Source organism: Orcinus orca, chromosome 2 (assembly GCF_937001465.1).
Source record: "Orcinus orca chromosome 2, mOrcOrc1.1, whole genome shotgun sequence".
Taxonomy (NCBI): domain Eukaryota; kingdom Metazoa; phylum Chordata; class Mammalia; order Artiodactyla; family Delphinidae; genus Orcinus; species Orcinus orca.
Window position 1 is genome coordinate 60,298,930 of NC_064560.1, and position 19,249 is coordinate 60,318,178.

A 19,249-nucleotide genomic window follows, 5' to 3' on the forward strand; every position below is an offset into this window, starting at 1 on the left:
GTATGAAATGTTGAGGATAACTGCTTTATATTATAGATTATCTCTTATTATACAGTCATTTAGTGCCATTTGTGCTTGATGCTAGTTTTTATACATTTATAACATGGAGTAAGGTGGGTCTGTTTCTTAACTATGGTGACTAAACTGGATCTGCTTATTGTTCTAGTGTGAAATCTCATTCTGATCCACCTGTGTAACTTAGGTCCTGTCCCCAGACCTCCACCACCAATTCTGTTACAGCAGCCTGCTTCCTTCACAATTCTTATCACAACTTATAATTAACGATTTATCCCTTTGTTTACTTATTTATTATCAGTGTCCTCCATTAGGCCATAAGTGCAGTAGGGGCAGAGACTATCTTGTTGACCATTATTTCCCCAGTGCCAGGCCCAGTAAGTATTCATCGAGCTGAAGAATTGTCAGAGTTTGGGACGCTGCACATCAGGTCTGATGGCTGACACATCTCTGTTCATGAAGGAGATGTGCAGACAGATTTGGACTAAAATTATCATCACAACAAAAGTGGGTATTTAGGTTAAATAAATTGCTTGGCTCAAAAATGAAAACAGAGGGCTTCCCTGGTGGCGCAGTGGTTGCGAGTCCGCCTGCCGATGCAGGGGACACGGGTTCGTGCCCCGGTCTGGGAAGATCCCACATGCCGCAGAGTGGCTGGGCCCGTGAGCCATGGCTGCTGAGCCTGCGCGTCTGGAGCCTATGCTCCGCAACGAGAGAGGCCACAACAGTGAGAGGCCCGCGTACCACAAAAAAAAAAAAAAAAAAAAAAAAATGAAAACAGATTCTACTTAAGTTTCCAATAAGTTACTCTAGCAAGAGTTTTTTGGTAAGCAGATGACATTTCCAAGGATGTTTAATTTTTGATAGTTTTCTTTATTATGAGCAAAATTAGATGTTCTGAGTAACACTTTAAAAATGTATAAGCCTTTGGAGTATGAATGCTTACTGAATTATGTATGTTATTTTATATTTGGCCTCATTCTCTCAGGTTCACAGTTAATAGAAGAATCTCTATAGTCGGATTTGGTTTATATGGATCTATTCATGGTCCCACGGATTATCAAGTGAATATACAGGTACACTTTTTTTGCCCACTGTATACCATCTGAAATACATAACAAGTGTCATTTTACGATAAGATATTGTTTCGGCAAAATCCAAATTTCAGTATAAAAGCCTATTAGTATTTTAAGCCTAGAGGTTCCACTTTACAATTGATCTAAAAAGTGTAGTTTCAGAAAATTGAGGTCCTGGGGTCCTTAACAGAAGCATTAACATACAAGGAGCTCGCCTTTGTCCAGGAAACCCTTCTATTAGTTCATCCTGCTGTGCACTGACTGTCTCAAAACACCCACCTGCTTTTTTCATGATACTTTGAACTCTAAGGCTTGAGACTGTCTAATTTCCTATAACTACTGGTTACACCTCTGATTTCTGATTGTCTGACCATACCCTGCCCCATTCTTAGGTCTGCTCCACCTCAGTTCTTTCAGATATGACACGATTACTTAATCTCGAAGAAAGTGAAGCACCTCTCTCCTTCCCTTCCAGTCAACCAGTGTTCTCCACACTTTTGATTGTACATCCCAGTTAGTGAAATTATTTTTGAAACACATCTACATTGTACGTTATTTACTATACACATATACCTATGCAATACTATACTTATTTTATATTATACATAAATTAAAACACAAAAAATAGAAATGAAAAAAGGAAGTAAACAATGTTTCAGACTTCTTTCAGCTGAAAAAACTACCCTTTCTAAAATGTTAATTAATATACTATTTTTAATAGTAAAAACATTGGTGAACTTTGTGATCAAAATGCATCATTGACTTTCAAGATACACAACAATTCAAAGATCTGGTCTGGTCCGGGGACTTACCTGGTGGCGCAGTGGTTAAGAATCTGCCTGCCAGTGCAGGGAACACGGGCTCGAGCCCTGGTCCAGGAAGATCCCACATGCCGCAGAGCAACTAAGCCCGTGCGCCACAACTACTGAGCCTACATGCCACAACTACTGAAGCCCTTGTGCTTAGAGCCCGTGTTCCGCAACAAAGACAAGCCACCGCAATGAGCAGCCCGCGTACTGCAACGAAGAGTAGCCCCCGCTTGCCACAACTAGAGAAAGCCCGTGTGCAGCAAGGAGGGCCCTACACAGACAAAAATAAAGGTCTGGTCTGATGACAGCCAAAAAAGATACTTTACTACCTCACAAATACACCTTGTTCCAAATGGAAGAATTGCTTTATTGGCTGTGCTAATGAAATCATGCTCATTTTTAAATTCTATCCACTAACGTTTATAGTGAAATTCAGCTATAAATTAAATCATTCATGTCATTTCGTTGCTCTTACAAACCAAAGCCACTGAGATTGTTTATTTGAAAGATTTTAAAGGTTAGGAAATTTTTTTTCTATAATTTTTTATGCAAAAAAGCCACAGCAGACCTCTTAGGGGTATAAAAGATTTTCATGATCACTCCCCGTTTTACTTTTTTTTTTTTTTTTTTTGCGGTACGCGGGCCTCTCACTGCTGTGGCCTCTCCCGTTGCGGAGCACAGGCTCTGGACGCGCAGGCTCAGCGGCCATGGCTTATGGGCCCAGCCGCTCCGCGGCATGTGGAATCTTCCCGGGCTGGGGCACGAACCCATGTCCCCTGCATCGGCAGGTGGACTCTCAACCACTGCACCACCAGGGAAGCCCCCGTTTTACTTTATATACTGTTAAGATCCTATCCATGGGATCCATAAGCCCCCTTAAGCAGGCTGTGTAATCTGCAGGCCTGGGAAGGAGTGAGGGCCCCACAGGCATTCTCTTCAATTGTGGAACCCCTGTCTTCCTTCAGTGCCCCTCCCATATTACATGAGACACCAGATTCCTTGTGTACAGTCTGAGGGAGGGCATCGGGGTTATAGGTATATTAAAATGATAAAATATAAAATGAATAGAAGTAGGACTTCTCTTTATTTTCTTCCGCCCGGTGGCTAGTCCCATGCACCCTCTAGATAACACTACCAGATAGACCTGCCTGGGTTTGAATCTCTACCATCTCAAGGGTGTGTCTGTGGGCAAATTAGGTAACCTCTCTGAGCCCCAGTGTCCTTGTTTACTTTGACAGTAGTGGTACCTCCATTATGTTTTTGTGAGCAGCGGTTGAGATGATGCATGTAAAGTGTTTGGAACATAGTCTGTTGCTGTCGTTGTTGCTGTAGTTTTATAATTTGAGTCTCACAATAGCCTTAGGAAGAAGGCAAACAAGTTTTTTTCCAAGATTAAAAGATAAAACTGAGGCTCGGAGAAGTGGTTTACTTTAGATTACACTACCACAACGAAATCCTGTCTTACTACTTTTCCAGGGCATCATCATGTCTTTTTTTTAAATTGAATTGTGATATACTGTAGTCCCTCAGTATCTTCAGGGGACTGGTTCTAGGACCCCCTGTGGATGCCAAAATCCATGGATGTTCAAAGCCCCTTATATAAAATGACGTAATACAGTCAGTCCTCCACATCCACAGGTTCTGCATCCGCGTATACAGGGGGCCAACTGTACATACAGAAAAGTAGACATAAGTGGTACGTATGGCTCCCTTTTCATAAACTGCGAACACACTTGTGTAACCAGCAGCCTGATCAAGGAACAGGGTATTACAGCACCCCAGACATCCCCTTGTGATCTTTTCTGGTCACTATCCCGCCTGAGGTGGCCACTGTCCTGATCTGTCGCTGCATGTACTGGTTCAGCCTGTTTTACTATTACCGTTTTTACCTGATGTATGCAAAAAGATGGCTTTGTGAGCCTTGGCCTCCACACATACTGTTCCCTTGCATGAAGACTTTTCTCTTATAACCTGGTAACCTCTGAGTTGAGCTTTAAAAACTCTTTTGTGGAGCCTCCCCCCTTCCTGACAAAATCAGTTTTTCCTCTCCTCCTCCACTTCATCTTATGCATAGCTCTCTACTGCAGGTGCTGTACTGAATTGTCATTGTTTACTTGTCTTCTCTAATGACTAGAAGCTCCTTGAGGGTGTCCCTCAGTGCCTGGCACAGGTTATGGAACTAAATCGAAAAGACGGAATTTTCATATTTTGAAATATCCACATAGGAAATGCTACAGGAATTTCCCAGCAACAAGACATAGGCTAGCAAGGAGTAGAGGCTCGTTTCCCTCAGGTGTCTAAAATCCACACAGCCTAAACACCAGTTCCCAAGCCATGTGTCTTTTTTAGAAGCTCCTCTCTCCTGCAGCCAAAGCCCAGTTATCTGACATCCTCCCCATCCTTACTGCAGTGAATGCATTTTCTGACAGCGTGTTTAAAGCCATCTTTAGTGGTTAGAGACAGTAGAGAAAAATTACAGCAGAGAGATGTAGTAGTCTATTTTGCTGTGCCTAAGGGCTTCATACTTTCTTCTACGAAACTTTGTTTTAACTTAAATTTAATTTTTCTTTTAAAAATTACAGATCATTGAATATGAAAAAAAACAAACCCTGGGACAAAATGATACTGGATTTAGTTGTGATGGGACTGCTAATACATTCAGGGTCATGTTCAAAGAACCCATAGAGATCCTACCCAACGTGTGCTACACAGCATGCGCAACACTCAAAGTAAGAGTCTTCCCGAATGTTCCAGGTGGTGAGCTGGCGGGGCCCACGGTTTCCTCTTGCATGTTATAGAGAGCGTGTTTCAATAGAAGCTGAGAGTCACTAACAGTACAGCCTTGTCGGAAGCAGAGAAGGTGGGAAGGTGGGAGCTAAAATATTCCACTGCTTTGAGAAGAGCAGTGCCTCTCAGCAGAACTCTGCTCTGAAAGAAATAGTTCTTCATAAGAAATAGCCTTTTGTTTGAGTAGGAGATTGTAAGTTTGACAGAAGATAAAATAAAACAATTATTTCCTTAAAACCATTTCACTGTCCTCTAATAGTTGAGCTCTACATTCATTATTTTTAGTCATTAATTAGCTTGTAGCAAAAACTACATTTTTCCTTAAATGACTTGGCATAAATTTTTATACAAGAGCTATAACGAAATACAGTAGATCGGTAATATAATTAAAATACCACATTAAATTGCTTATTAAATGAAAATTACTAATGAACCTTTTGTTCTCATTTAGGGTCCAGATTCCCACTATGGCACAAAAGGACTGAAGAAAGTAGTGCATGAAACACCTGCTGCTAGCAAGACTGTTTTTTTCTTTTTTAGCTCCCCTGGCAATAATAATGGCACTTCCATAGAAGATGGACAAATACCAGAAATAATATTTTATACATAATACAGCATTATAATACATAATGGCTAAATAGTACCATACAGCCTAGTCTCAAAGGCATAAAAAACTGGCCACAGAATATAACTGTAAGATAAGAGACATTTTAATTTCTTAGAAAAGATAGATAAGTGTTGACTTAAATCTCTGCATGATTTAAAGGGAGATTTTCCATTTTCTTATAACCTTAGGGGGAAAAAGAACCGGTTTAATTGTTTAAAAAAAAACAGCTGTTTATCTTGCATAATTTCATAGATTAGCTGACTCATGATCTTTCAGCAGTTTTATAACCGAAAGATTCTTGTTTTATATAGCTGGTTTGTTTTTTTTCCTGTTTTAACTTTTGAAGGTTACATAAGATGAGGTGGGTCAGTATTCCTACAGAATTCCTATTAACTCAAATAACTAATTTCAGAAAATGAAGAAAACTGACCTCATCTTTGGAGTTTCTAACTATCTGGTGGTTAGCATTTGCAGTATTGCTAGAAATAGGCTTAACAAATGCCAAAGAAAATCTTCAGTGCATTTACAGAAAAGGATATTTTATAATAGTATAATATGTTACATAGTACAGTTTTAAACGATAAATGAAATTTGTACGAATTCACAATAATGTGATATAAACAAAGGATCTAAAGGTGTACTCCAAGACTGGCTTCTTTATCACTAAGCTGCACCACTGTACGTGTCTCTCTCTGCGGGGGATGCAGTTGAGAATTCCCAAGATTGAGATGATGGCGGTGGTGCTGATGGAGGCGGAGTAAACAGACATCAGTTCAGCTCTGTGGCGATAATCTTACGCAGCAAGAACTGGAATGAAATACTAACATCTCTAACAGCTGCTTTGAAACTTTAAAGATACCCAACAGAATCACTCCTGAAAAGTATACTTTCTGTCACCTACACAGTCCTATCCAAGAAATAAAATATGTTTTAACATTCATGACCTCACTGTCAGAGGTACAGCTGCCTAAGGAGGGGATAGGAAGTATATTGGCAGAATGACATTTATACACTTTTATAAAACAAAATTTTTATATAAAATTCTTTTTCCCTTCAAAATGATTATCTCATTAAAAATATATGTGTGATTAAGCTATATCAAATAGTTGTGGAAGATGTGTAGAAATCAATTCTTTTAAGTATCAACTTAAGAATTATTTCTAAATGGTAATTAGGTTAAAAAAATTTTCCATCTAAAGTAGTATTTGATATTTTCAAGAAGGTAGTGAGGTGTGGTGGTGGCAGAGGTCTCATGTAACTGAAGGTAGTCATACAAGGGACAAGAAATGGAACCATTTACTGACATGGGACATCCCCTGGAATTTTAAAAAAATAAATAATCTATTGTACTTTTATTTATTTTTTTGTCATTTCTAAAAGTTGAGTGTAAGACACCATTTTGGAACAAAGCTTCTAATTAATTGAGGTTGAACCTTATTTTTAATTTATGGAAGTAATGCAACCCATAGTAAGAATGCCTTACTGTTGCCTTAAAGCAACTATAGCAGCAACAACTGTTGTCGTCTGCTGCTTCATCAGTTTTTTTCAGTCTCAGGTTTTTCTCCCCTGTTCTACTCTCAGTAGGTGAGAGAAAGGAAACTGTGCTTGTTATTTACTCTGATATAGTGTAAGGACCATCTCGCCATCGTTTATTAATAGAGCTACCTGAGTGACTCCTGGGTACCAGGCTCTGCACTGAGTACTTTACACACATTCTCATTTGCTTCTCACAACATCAGTATGAGGGAAGTACTATGATAATACCCATTTCACAGGCCCAGAAATTCATGTTTTAAAAGGTCAAGTGGTTGGAAGCAGAATTTAAACCCAGATCTATCTCCCAAGCTACAAAGCGGGAAAATATTATTTTGCTGGGTCCCAAAATGCCACCGTTCTCAAACCTTATAGTGAGATCCAAAAAGATACTTGGCTAATCTGTGTTTACTGTAGAATATAAGCAATTTCTATTTTTTAGAAGAGTGATTACTCCAGTATTTACCCAACAAATTGTGATTATTTGTTTGCATTATCAAAGTGTTCGTTCTTTTTTTTTTTTTTGTGGTACGCAGGCCTCTCACTGTTGTGGCCTCTCCCGTTGGCGGAGCACAGGCTCCGGACGCGCAGGCTCAGCGGCCATGGCTCACGGGCCCAGCCGCTCTGCGGCATGTGGGATCTTCCCGGACCGGGGAAGCCCCCAAAGTGTTGCTTCTTTAAGGCCCACATAAGCAGTACTTTTAATTTGCAAGAAAAAAATTTATCGGGAAACAGACAACTTTATAGGGCATTAGAGAGAGCCAGGTCTTCAAATGCAGTATGTTAAATGCAATATGTTTTAGACAAAAAATTGTTCCCTTTCAAGTCCTGTCTCCTTCAGTCTCCTCCTTTTTGCTTCCCTGTTCTAGTTATCCAGATTCAAAACCTGAAAATTGTCCCTTGAATTAGACAATGCATCATTCATAAGAGAGGACGGTGGTATAGTAATCCCAGCCCCAAGAGCTACATGGCTCATTTAGTCTTTTGCCGAGTTTGCACACTTAAAAACTCCATCTTCTCCATTGGCAAAGCCTACGATAAGAGAGTTTCTAAATCGAACTTTACTAAAACCTGAAAGAAATGTAAAAGAAAATAGGAACCTGTATAAACATTTATAATGGGTTTTCTGCCATTTGGATCATAGGCCCTTTTTTTTTTTTTTTTTTTTTTTTTTTAACCATTGGGCAGTATTTTTTCCAACTCTTTCCTTTCCAGAGGCAAAGATTTGGGGCAGCAGCAACAACAGATGTACAGTTTGGGTGGCAAATGGAGCTGATGGCTTTTCCCCTCCCCCTTCTCCACCCCCCACTCCTGAGTGACCTTTGGGAAAGCCTGAATGGTCCTTGCAGGGCACCTCTTCCCTCTCTCTGCCTTCGCTCATCTAGTCAACTGCCAGATAACATAGTAATCCACGATTGCAAGTGGCCCCTTTATTTCCATCTAAACTGTCAAAGCTTTAACTGAGGCTGTCATGACTTCACCCCAAACTAATTCTATATAATGCTGATTCAGCTTTTGTGCCCCAATTCTTAACTGATTTCAAACAAAGAAAATATGGCTTTGGTTTAACACCTGGTTCACTTCTACCAAAGCCTTCACACTGAGTGGCCTCAGTATCCAAGTGGGTGGACAACCCAGCCAAACCTAGCTTTCCATTTTCTTCCTAACCTCCAGTAACCTTCACCATTTCACGTCAATCACTCCTGCTCATGACCACACCATGTACCTTGTCATATGGACTCGCACTACCTCTGAAATGGTAAGTTCAGACATTACACTCTGACCACAACCTTCGATGCCTCTTCAGCTCTCACACACACTCCCATACATGTGTCCTTGCACCTCAAGACTGCCATTCCCTTGACCTCTCCGTCCTTTCTGTCAACCCTCTTCCTTCCCTACTCTAGTAGACTCCACCTTCAACCTTTTGGTTTTTTTGCTTCTCCACTTTTGATCTTTGATCACCATTAACCATTTCAGTAACCCTCAACCCTCTCATACCCACCTGGATGAAACCAGTTGTCTGCCTTATCTTCAACTTCCTGGCTGCTGGGTCCAGGCATTTAAAAATGATATAACTGTACAAGACAGGGGTCATGATGATTTCATGGTCTCCAAGTTCAGCTAGACCATCAGTGTTGCAGAGTGAGTTTCAACAGTTAGCTCTTTGACATTCTCCAGAGTATTTAAATCTGTTCCACTCTCCTCACATCTTCAACACCTCCTCTCCTTCAGCTAATGAAAGAACTCCAGCTCTTCGCATCAAACCTATACACACAGCTACATGTGCACCTAAACTTTTCCTTCTCTTGTGAAGGAAGGGGTGTCTGAGTAAGGCTTCTTGTAGACAGGTCAGTCTCCACCTGTGCTCAGAACCCCACCTCCTCCCTCTATTGTAATGTCTCCTCTCTTGGCTTATTCCTATGAATATTCAAATGTGGTTAATTCTCATTCCAGTTTAAAAAAGAAAAAACATCTTAACGTCATGTGCTCCTGCAATACCAGTTACTCCTTCACAGTGAAATCGAATTATTTTCTACACATATCTCTTTCCTCTTCTGCACTGAAAGTGCTAGCACCCAGGTCACTAACACCGCTCATTTCTGTTTTACATGCCTTCTCTGTGGCACTACTCCCTGTTGACTACTCCCTCTTGAAGTACCCTTTCTTGGCTGCTACGTACTCCTACATCTGGCCAATGTCATTTGGTGCCTTCTCTTTACATTTTCTTAGGGTTCTGTCCTGGGCCCTCATGCTCTGCACACTCTCTGAGTCTTTATCTCATCCACGTGCATGGCTTCAATTACCATCTATTTCCAGAGGGCTCCAGAATCCATCATCAGTCCAGATCTCTCAAGCTTCAGTTACAGACATTCAGTTACCCCCTTAATATTTCTACTTAGTGTCCCACAGCTATCTCAAACTCATTATGTCCCGGACTGAACAACTCACCTCAGACTCCCAAACCTGCTCCTCGGGCCCCAAACCTGGGCATCTTCCCTGACTCTTCACTCTCATTCCCACATCCAGTCATTCCCCAAGCTCCGATCATTCTAGTTCTTGAGTATGCTTGAAATGATCAGCTCTCAGTTCTCCATTCCCACTGCTACTACTCTGGTTCAGGCTACCATCTTCCATTTAAGAGGGAGGTCTCCCTACCTGTATTCCTCTATTGGCCACATTGCAGCCAGTGATCTTTCTAATCACAACAAATGTGACTCTACCAATCCTTTGCTTCAAACCCTTCAATGACTCTGATCTTGCCTCCGCCTTCTTCAGTTTCATCTTTTGCCACTTCGCACATCAGAATATATTTCCTCTCCTTTTACATTGTGGCATCCTCAACGCCTGGCACAAGGTAGATGCTCCATCAGTACACGGAAGGTACCCAAAGGCTAAAGCAGCAGGATACTCTACATCCACTTAAGGGCCATAGGAAGCAGCGTGGAGCTCTGCATCTGCTGGTTGGCTGCAGCAGCGAGAAGACACCTGGCCCTGTGCGCTCTTTGCCGCTCACTCCAATCCTTTCTTCCCATGAGGAAACAAGACCAGAGGGGGTTGGGGGTGGTCACGACTCGACCAGAGCCCAGCTCCCCATCTCTCGGTCTCCTGAGCCGCTTTTCTAGGTGGCGAGGGTCCCGCGTAGGTCCGGGAAGAACGAGGGGTCTTGCTCCCGCCAGCCGGAAGGTGTCGCCCTCGTGCCACAGCAGAGGCGCAGGCCAGAGAAGCCGCTCCCGCCCGCTGCGTGCGCAGGTGCAGAGGGCTCTTCCGGCGTCGGGCCGCCTTTCCTGCCGCCTCCTTGGCGTGGATGCTGCGGCTCGGCTGCGGGGTGAGGCAGCTGGGGACGGGACCTGGTGCTCGGGCTGCTGCCCGGCTCCCTGTGGGCACCGAGATGCCTAAGAAAGCTGGTGCAGTGAACAAGGCCAGTGGCAAGTCCCTTGGCAGTTGGAGGGTGGGCCGCAGGAATGCTGGTTGAGGAGCGCGGGAGAGAAGCGGGACCCGTGGGTGGGTAGAAGCTCCGCCAACTGCTTGTTGTCTCTGAGTTTCGGGCCTCCCGCTCCCCGTCTTTCTCGGCTGCGCTGCCGCCCACCGGGGAAGTCGGAGGGCCCGGGCCGGCGGCGCGCGAGGCTGTTCCTGAGCTGTGGCTGCCGACCCCGCCGGCCTTGCGCCCACACTCTCAGGCTCGCGCTTCGTGTTCCGGCAGCGCCGTGCGGCCTGTGCTTCCCTGGGAGGCTCTAGTTAGCGTTCTGTCTCCTTCCCTTGGTTGGTCTTCGCACCCCTCCATCAAGTATGCACCACTCCCACACTTCCCTTCCACCGTCTCTGCAGGGCTGACTCCAATCGGTTCCTAAGACCCGGCTCTAAGACTGTCTCCTGCCGGGAGCTTCCCCAGTGTCCCAAGGCGGGACTGCCTTCCCTTTCTCTGCGCCGTGATGCCCTGTGCGTGTGTGGTCGGCGCTCCTAGCACAGTGTATTAGAGTGATTATTTGTTCTTTTTCTCTCGCTGCAGTCCTAGCTCCTTGAGCTCCATGTGTCCTTATTCATCTTTACATCTCCTTTGCCTACATACTGCCTTGGTGCGCAGTTCATGTTTGGTCAATGGAAAGTTCCGAGTACAGCTTCTGGCACACAGTAGTCCTTTAAATACCACTCTTGTTCCTTCCTCCTCCCCTTCCCCCCAGAACACATGGATATACACCGTCCAGCCATAGTTGTTCACAAACATTTGTTAACTTGTGCTGCTTGAGATACAAAGATGAATAATGAATAATCGCTGCTCCCTGAGGAATGGGAAATACAAAGCCGACAGTAGGAACCAGTTCTAAGTCAGGTTTTCCAAGGCAGGAAAAAAGCACTTTGTGGGGTTGATGGGAAGGCTTCGTGGAAGAATTGATTTGAGCCATGAAGGCTGCTGGAAGACCATTCTGGGTGGCCAGAACTCCCTGGACGTGACCCATTAGCCTAGTTTGTCTTGGTTAAGGGTGAAAAGGAATCATGGAAAGATCACATGTGTGGGAAAGTATTTTGTAACCGTAAAGTTGTAGTGTGATTGTTGTTGTCGTTTTAGGGTAAAAGCCAGAGCAAGGAAGCAGAGAGACCAGTTCCTCCCTCAGGTCCTGTGGCCGTTGATCCCAAAGGTTGTGTCACCATAGCCATCCATGCCAAACCTGGTTCCAAACAAAATGCTGTGACAGGTATACCTGGCCACTGGGGTGGGAATCTTGTATGCACCACTTGTCTCCTCTCCATCCTCCCTTTGCCTTGGCTTGCTGGAAGTTCATCCTGTGTGGTCAAGTATATTTTTCACACCTGCAGTTAGAGGCTTCTCCATTTTTAAATTCTGGATTCTAATGTAAAGGTGTAATCTAGTGTTTAAAACCAAATATACCGTATTTAAAGCATACCAAGTTAGATGAAAAAACCATTGTGTATTGTCCTTTTTAATATGGTATTTTATGAACCAGGATTTACTGTGATCAATTCAAAATACAAACTGCGAATCGTTATGTTGTACACCTGTTATGTGTCAATTATACCTCAAAATTTAAAAAGGTATTTTAGAAAGAACATAGAAACGTGTAGCCTAGATGATTCTTAGTTTGTCCTATTCCAAAAGTGGAAACATTGGCCAGAGAAAGATGTTTTGGTTGATTTTTTAAATGACCATTGGTCCAAGGAGGGAGAGAAAACCTCAGATCTGTGAACCTGATCATCAACACCTGTGTGAGCTTATTTCAAATCAAAACTCTACAAGATATTCCTGGGCCCAGTTCTTTCATCTGTCAGATGAGATAGAAGCTTTTAAGCTATTCCCTGGAGTCCAAAAGGTGCCTCAAGAATCTGCGGTGGGCAAAGGGGAGGTTGGCAGACAGGACTCCTGAGTAGCTGTTTACATTTGTTTTAAATGCTGGGGCTTCAGGAGAGATTGGGTGGGGTGGGGAGGCTTCTGATTGGGAAAAAAGTTTGATCTGAGTTATCTTGACGGTCTTTTTCACCCACTAAAGCTAAAGCTCTGTATTCCAATTTTTAAAATATTTTTAAAACAAGACCTCAAAATTGGGGTGCTAGGCCCGGTTTGTGTTGATGGCCATGTTAGCTTGGCTATTTGTTGGCTGTACCCTCCTTGGCCAGCATTTTCTAAGTAGTCACTGTGGACACTGCTGTTGGAATACCATGTTTCATCAGATCTAACTGGCCATCATCTATGTATAAGGTGCAGAAGTACTTTATGTACCAGTAAGACAAAATCCACATCAACTAAACTTTCTTTTCCATTTATTATGATACATCAGGATTTCAAAGATATTAAAATGTGAAAAACTGCATCATAGAATCAGTGACAGGCTAGGAGGAAGGTTGTTCTACCATCTCATTCCTGTGGATTCTGTAGCCGTGTTTACACAGGCAAGATGTAAGCGTGTGGAAATCCCTAAGTAACCCCAGATGCAGGACCAGCTCAAGCTCATTTGCAAACTGCTTTGAGTGTATACTTCTCTCTCAGAAATAACAGTGGAGGATTGCAGACACGTTGCTCTTTATAAAGGCTGTATTGATGAGGGAGTCTGGACCACTCTTCAAAAAGCAGTGTTCATTGTCCCTGGATTTCAAAGCATGAATTCAAATTTATTTGTGAATCACAATGCCACTTTCTAGCCATGTGACCTTGGACACATTACTTCTCGGTTCCAATTTCCTCGTTTGTAAAATGGAGATAATAAAGGTATTAATATCTTCATAAAATTATAGGAATAAACAAGTTAATATTTGTAAAGCCCTTAAAACATGTTTGTGTGCCCTTAAAATTAGTGTATGTAAGCGCTGTGTAGATGGTAACTAAATACTACTTTTTTTTTTTTTTTTTGCGGTACGCGGGCCTCTCCCTGTTGTGGCTTCTCCCGTTGCGGAGCACAGGCTCCGGACGTGCAGGCTCAGCGGCCATGGCTCACAGGCCCAGCCGCTCCGTGGCATGTGGGATCCTCCCGGACCGGGGCATGAACCCGTGTCCCCTGCATCGGCAGGCAGACTCTCAACCACTGCACCACCAGGGAAGCCCTACAAACTACATTTTAAAAATATCAAAGAGACATTTCACATAAGAGGTGAATCTAATCCAGTGCTCCCATTTTCCTGATGAGACCCTGAACAACCCTCTACAGTTTCGTGAGCTGCCTGGTTAATCCACTTCCTCCGTGACATTGCGGGGCTAAAGCCCAGCTCCGCTGACTCCCTGCCTGGGCTCTTCCTGTTAGACCAAGTGCAGTTTCCAGCTCCTAAATCCAGGTTATTGCCCAGGACTCTGTAGGCCCATTTTGGTCAGCAGGGTGGGGTGGGGTGGGGTAAAAATCAGCTTTCTTTGGATTTCTGTAATGGTAGAGGCATATTTGTGTTTATGTTCCCTTAACTGTGATTAATCATTCTTCATTCAGCAGTTATTAATTGAAAACCTACAACATGCCAGACAAATGCAAACACTTTTACAAAATATGCTCACTGCGTGAAGAAAAAGAACTCCATGAGGATCAAGTCCACACTGTTTTCATTGCAGATTTGACAGCCGAGGCTGTGAGTGTAGCTATTGCAGCACCTCCGACAGAAGGAGAGGCTAACGCTGAGCTTTGTTGGTATCTTTCCAAAGTCTTAGAACTCAGGAAGAGTGATGTGGTTTTGGATAAGGTAGGTCTCTCTCTCTCTCAACATCTTTGAGTACATCAGTCATTACTTTTAAAATACCAATTTTTTTCTTTTCCAAATAATTGAAAAACCAGTTGTTTTTAATGCTCATAATCATTTAATCACTAAAATCTGTGAATTCTTCCTAATTTTCACTCCTAATGCCTCACTCCTTCAGACTGTGCAAACGCTATACCTGTATTCCTTAATTGCCATCATTTCCAGCATTTTCTCGTAAGTTCATTCCTGTACCTGCTCTGTCAGATTAATCTTGCTTGTCTTTTCCCTCAAGTCATCACCATACTAGAAAAATCTAAAATGGTTCCTCTTGTCATCTCCATTAGTGAGTTCATCAAGCATACCTGGTCCCCCATGTTATCCTTGCTCACTAGAAGCTTATTAGGAAGAGAGAGGACTCATGTGAAGTCATTAATACCATGGGTTTGCACTAGGGGTGGATATCAAAATCACCTGGAAATGATTTCTAGAACAGAGGTTCCTGGGCATCACCCCAGACTTAACTGAAATAGAATCTGTAGGAGTAAGACCCACTCGTGTTTATACTTCTTAAAGCTCTATTTGTTTTCCACTGCTATACTATACTCTGTAGCTCCTACCCAGGATCCAGCGGGCACTCAGAGTCATTGGTTAGTAGGCTGTACCTAAACGTCCATCTGATCAGGCCATTCCCTCACCGTCGCCCCTGCGGCAGGTCATTTCGGATTTTTTCCAGCGCACGTGCTCTGGCATTTGCCTGAAAGGGACTACCCACTCTTCCACCTGTGCAGCTTCTACCCATTTAGATAAATACCTGCTCAAAATTTACCTTCTTTAAAGGGTGTTTACCTTTTTATAGTTGTCTTAAGCAGTTGTGGAATCATAGCACTTGGATATGTGGTTGCTTTTTGTTCAGAATTTTCAGAAATGTGTAACGGTATAGAGAATACCAATTTGTTTTACATTTGGAATTATTTTTATACAAAGTTTATATAAAATTGCAATATTTGTTTTGGTAATTTAAAAAATAATTTAAACAAAAGTATTACTTGAAACCAGAATATTGTACATCTGGATTCCATATTCATTTTGAAAATTTAATGCCTAGCTTTTATTATTACAGAAATTGATGTATGAAGGTTAAAAACTCTGGAGAGTTGTAAAAATATTGTAGTAAGGTGGAATCGAAGAGACAGCCTTTGGTTAGACCAGAAATGGCTAGGAGAAAGTGGGCACTAAGCTGTCAGGAAAACACCAGCCTACTTGTAACAACCCCTCAGCAACTGAGGTCTGCTGCCTCTTAATAGCATTAGAAGGTTTAGTGTGTTATCCTGACACTGTTTTTTCCTTTTGGTCAAGGGTGGTAAATCTCGTGAAAAAGTGGTAAAGCTTTTGGCCTCCACAACTCCGGAAGAGATCTTGGAGAAACTGCAAAAGCAAGTTGAAAAAAAATAAAAGCAAGAAATGAAAAGTACACCCTTGAGAAACTTTTTTATTGCTAATGCTGAAAAGACTGTTAAAAAGGAAAATATATTTAAAGACACAGAATGTGGAAATACACATATATTTAATTAAGAACAGGACACACAAAAAAAGTATGAAGGTTAAAAGTACTGTTATGTTGAATTTAGGTTCTAAAATCCCTGATCCCAAACAGCTTGGGACATGTTACTCTGATTTCATGGTGTTACAAAATAACAGAGCTGGAAAGGATATTTAAGATGACCTGACTGAGCCCCTTTCATTTCGTCATGGGGCTTCTGATGTCCAGAATTTGAGTGTATTCAGGATCACATGGTGCAAGATGGCAACTAGAACCTAGATCCCTTGGCTTCCAGTTGAATGCAGTTTATCCCAATTGTAAATTAAAATATTTCCACAGCACTACTGGAATTCTGGGGATGGCCTTCTAATCCAGTTTACAAGTGACAGAGGAAGACCTGTCACTGCTTCATAGTGTCACTTTGTATTTTAAAATGATTATGTATTATGTAAAATGCAAAATTTTTTTCTGTGTTTTTTAAAAATTCTGTTGACCATTTTGTTAGAAAGTAAATAAGAATAATCAAGACTTGTAATTTAGGGAATTCCCTGGCAGTCCAGTGGTTACGACTCAGCGCTTTCACTGCCAGGGCCCCGGTTCAATCCCTGGTTGGGGAACTAAGATTCCGCAAGCCACGCAAGACGCAGCCAAAAAAAAAAAAAGACTTGTAATTTAATGTTAATTTTCATTTTTGAGAAGTCACTGAATTTTCTTCCTCCTTGGATGGTAACTGCAGTCATCAAATCTGGTAGTTCTTATGAATCTCCTAAGATCCTCAAAAGAAGATAGAAGATCTGGAAGCTATTTTCAGTATTTGTAAAAACCTATCAGAAGTCATATCTATATTGAACTTCAAATAAATGTTCAATCAAATTATAGTAATTTGTTAAGGTGAATAAGTTAACCCGATTACCTTTGCTGATAGAAGAGCCGATCTGCAGTTGTGTACTTTGTCTAAGCACATGAGAAAAATCTATTGACAGACAAAAATCTTTAAAAATATAAAATCCACCAAAAGGACCAATAATAAAAATTACGGATGGTAAAAGAACTGGGAGCCACTCATCTAGTTCAGCTTACTCTGTTGAGAGGAACCGAGGACAACCAAAGTTAGGTGGCTCATCCAAGATCAGAGTAAACATGAAGGGCAGAGCATGGGTTACGCCCATCTGCCTTCTCTTCTAAGCCATTATGCCACATTGCCTCCAAATGTGCTTCTGTTTTACATGGTCTTGGCTTCGGAACCTTTTCTTTTTTTCAGCATTGTTCTGGTGTGTGCTCTACAGGCATTTTACTTGTGCTTTTTACATGACTCGTTTGTTAGGATGCTTTCCTTGATAAGTAACAGAAACCTAACTCATCTGGCTCAAACAATAAAGGGATTTATTAGCTCACATACCTGGAAAGTCCAGAGGCAGGGTTTACTTAGAGGTTACTGACTCAGCAGCTCAGTGATGTCATAAAGGACCCACTTTCTTTCCTTCCCCTGACTTACTTCAGCAGTGCCAGCTTCATCCTCAGGCCTGTTTCCCCCATGGAGGCAAAAAGGCAGCAGTTCCAGGCTTCTTGTCCACCTGTCACCCCCTCCAGTAGAAAAAAAGGCCTCTAAGAAGAGCTGTGGTATTTCTTTTCCAAAAGCTGTCAATCAGCTCCTCCTTGTATCTCAGCCCAGATTAGGTCACACAAAGTTTCTAAACCAGCCCCTACTGTCAGGGAATGCCATGTTATAACACAGGTTACCTAAACCAGTGACTAGAGAAAAGAGAAGTTACTCTAATTGTTTTAGACTAATCAAGCCCCATCCTAGAGCTGGGGATGGGCTCAGCCTACTTGGAAGCAAAGGAGTGAGCAGAGAGAGGTAGATACTTGAATACAAATTGGGAAAAGTTAGAGAAAGAGAAATGGATGCTGGATAGGAGTCAACAAATACCCGTCACAATCATCTATTTACTTCATTTAAAATGGCCATTATTTTAACAGGGACTTTTTTGCCTAATCACTTCTTTTGAGAAACACACAGTATCTTTTTAAAAAGAACATCCTTACTTTGTCACCAAAAAACTATTGGCAGAGGTAGGAACTAGTTCAGCAGCTGTGTCTGAGGACATGTTTCCCTTTCTTTCTTAGCAAATGAGGTTGCCTTTAGCAGTCTGATGCTCTCTTGACCCACACAGGGCTGTTCCCCATTAATAACAATCACAGCTAAGGCCTGGGCACCTTGAGCTGCTGTGGAAGTTTAGTTAATGCAGCTTTCTTTAGCTGGCCCTATTCTTCCCCCAAGGATATTAAGACAGGCCCAGTGACCTAGGACAAGGACACAAAATCCCCAACCCCTATAACAGTTGTCTAATAACATGACTATAGCCCTGCCTACCCCTGTTAACTTTAAGTGAATACTTACACGGTCTACAAAGTGACCTGATTACACTGCCTTTCTCATCCTGTGCTGTCCTGAGGGTCCAGCCTTTCAGGCAGCCCATGAACAAGGTTTGAATGATACTTTTCCAACTCTGATGACTAGTGTCATGGTGATGTTCTAGCACTGCATCTGTAATCTATCATTCCCCACCTTAATACATAATTACTCCTGCAAACATGATTTAAGAATAATTTAATAACTTGGGTGCCTGCTACTTGCCAGACACTGCTTTGCCTACACTATATGTTGACAGTTGGAGGCAGAAACAGGAAACTTGAACTCCTGATTCCTGTGAGCCATTCCTCACTTGTTTGTTTGACAGCTAGGTATGGAGAGAGAACCAGAGCATGTAGGTGGCACCTTTGCACTGTTTAAAATTCCGAACAGCTAAAAACTCACTTGAGGAGGCAGTTCTTTTCTGGGCTGCAGGCTACCAGCATCCCCCCGCTTACAGATTCTAGGGATTTGGTTAAGTAGTTCCTTAACTCTAGAGCAGAATATAAATTTTAGAACCCATCATGGCCTCCCAGTTCAGAATTTTTTAATGCATGTGACTGGAGACTAAAAATTTTTAAAGCTAGATTTTCAATTTGTATCCAGGAGGTGGCACCATATTGCCGTAGCAGAAAACCACACATAGATTAAAGAAAGGAACGGACTCTTAATTCCTTTTGAAGTGAGCAGTACTATTAGGAAATCCCTTCTGTAGTGCCTGACTACCAATGTCACAATCTCTTATCCTTCTTGTCTAGTCTTCTCAGAGACATTCCTTAGACTTAGTCCCCTCATACC

At 42.3% G+C, this 19,249-nt stretch overlaps 2 protein-coding genes across 4 annotated transcripts in view; both read left to right on the plus strand.

The window, feature by feature from the left end:
* BTBD1 (BTB domain containing 1) overlaps positions 1 to 6,631 on the plus strand; it is a 45,535-nt gene extending 38,904 nt beyond the window's left edge. The window contains exons 6-8 of one of the 3 annotated variants that reach the window (XM_004278310.3): positions 1,004 to 1,091; positions 4,483 to 4,629; positions 5,139 to 6,631. In XM_004278310.3, the coding sequence (XP_004278358.1) occupies positions 1,004 to 1,091; positions 4,483 to 4,629; positions 5,139 to 5,297 (394 nt within the window). In that variant the 3' untranslated portion in view covers positions 5,298 to 6,631. Of the gene's footprint in view, positions 1 to 1,003; positions 1,092 to 3,538; positions 3,597 to 4,482; positions 4,630 to 5,138 lie in introns of those variants that run through there. The other 2 variants (XM_033402941.2, XM_033402942.2) reach the window with 2 other exon arrangements.
* A 3,958-nt stretch (positions 6,632 to 10,589) lies between these two features.
* C2H15orf40 (chromosome 2 C15orf40 homolog) lies at positions 10,590 to 16,895 on the plus strand. Its single transcript, XM_004278307.4, has 4 exons — positions 10,590 to 10,749; positions 11,896 to 12,022; positions 14,374 to 14,501; positions 15,855 to 16,895. Exons 1-4 carry the CDS (start codon positions 10,636 to 10,638, stop codon positions 15,948 to 15,950), a joined length of 465 nt encoding a protein of 154 aa, XP_004278355.1. The 5' UTR covers positions 10,590 to 10,635; the 3' UTR covers positions 15,951 to 16,895.
* Positions 16,896 to 19,249: the final 2,354 nt, after the last annotated feature.

Coding starts and splice junctions, on each gene's coding strand:
- C2H15orf40 (XM_004278307.4), top strand. CDS start 10,636: ATGCTGCGGCTCGGCTGCGGGGTGAGGCAGCTGGGGACGGGACCTGGT. Junction 10,750..11,895: donor AAGCTGGTGCAGTGAACAAG/GCCAGTGGCAAG, acceptor TTGTCGTTTTAG/GGTAAAAGCCAGAGCAAGGA. Junction 14,502..15,854: donor GTGATGTGGTTTTGGATAAG/GTAGGTCTCTCT, acceptor CTTTTGGTCAAG/GGTGGTAAATCTCGTGAAAA.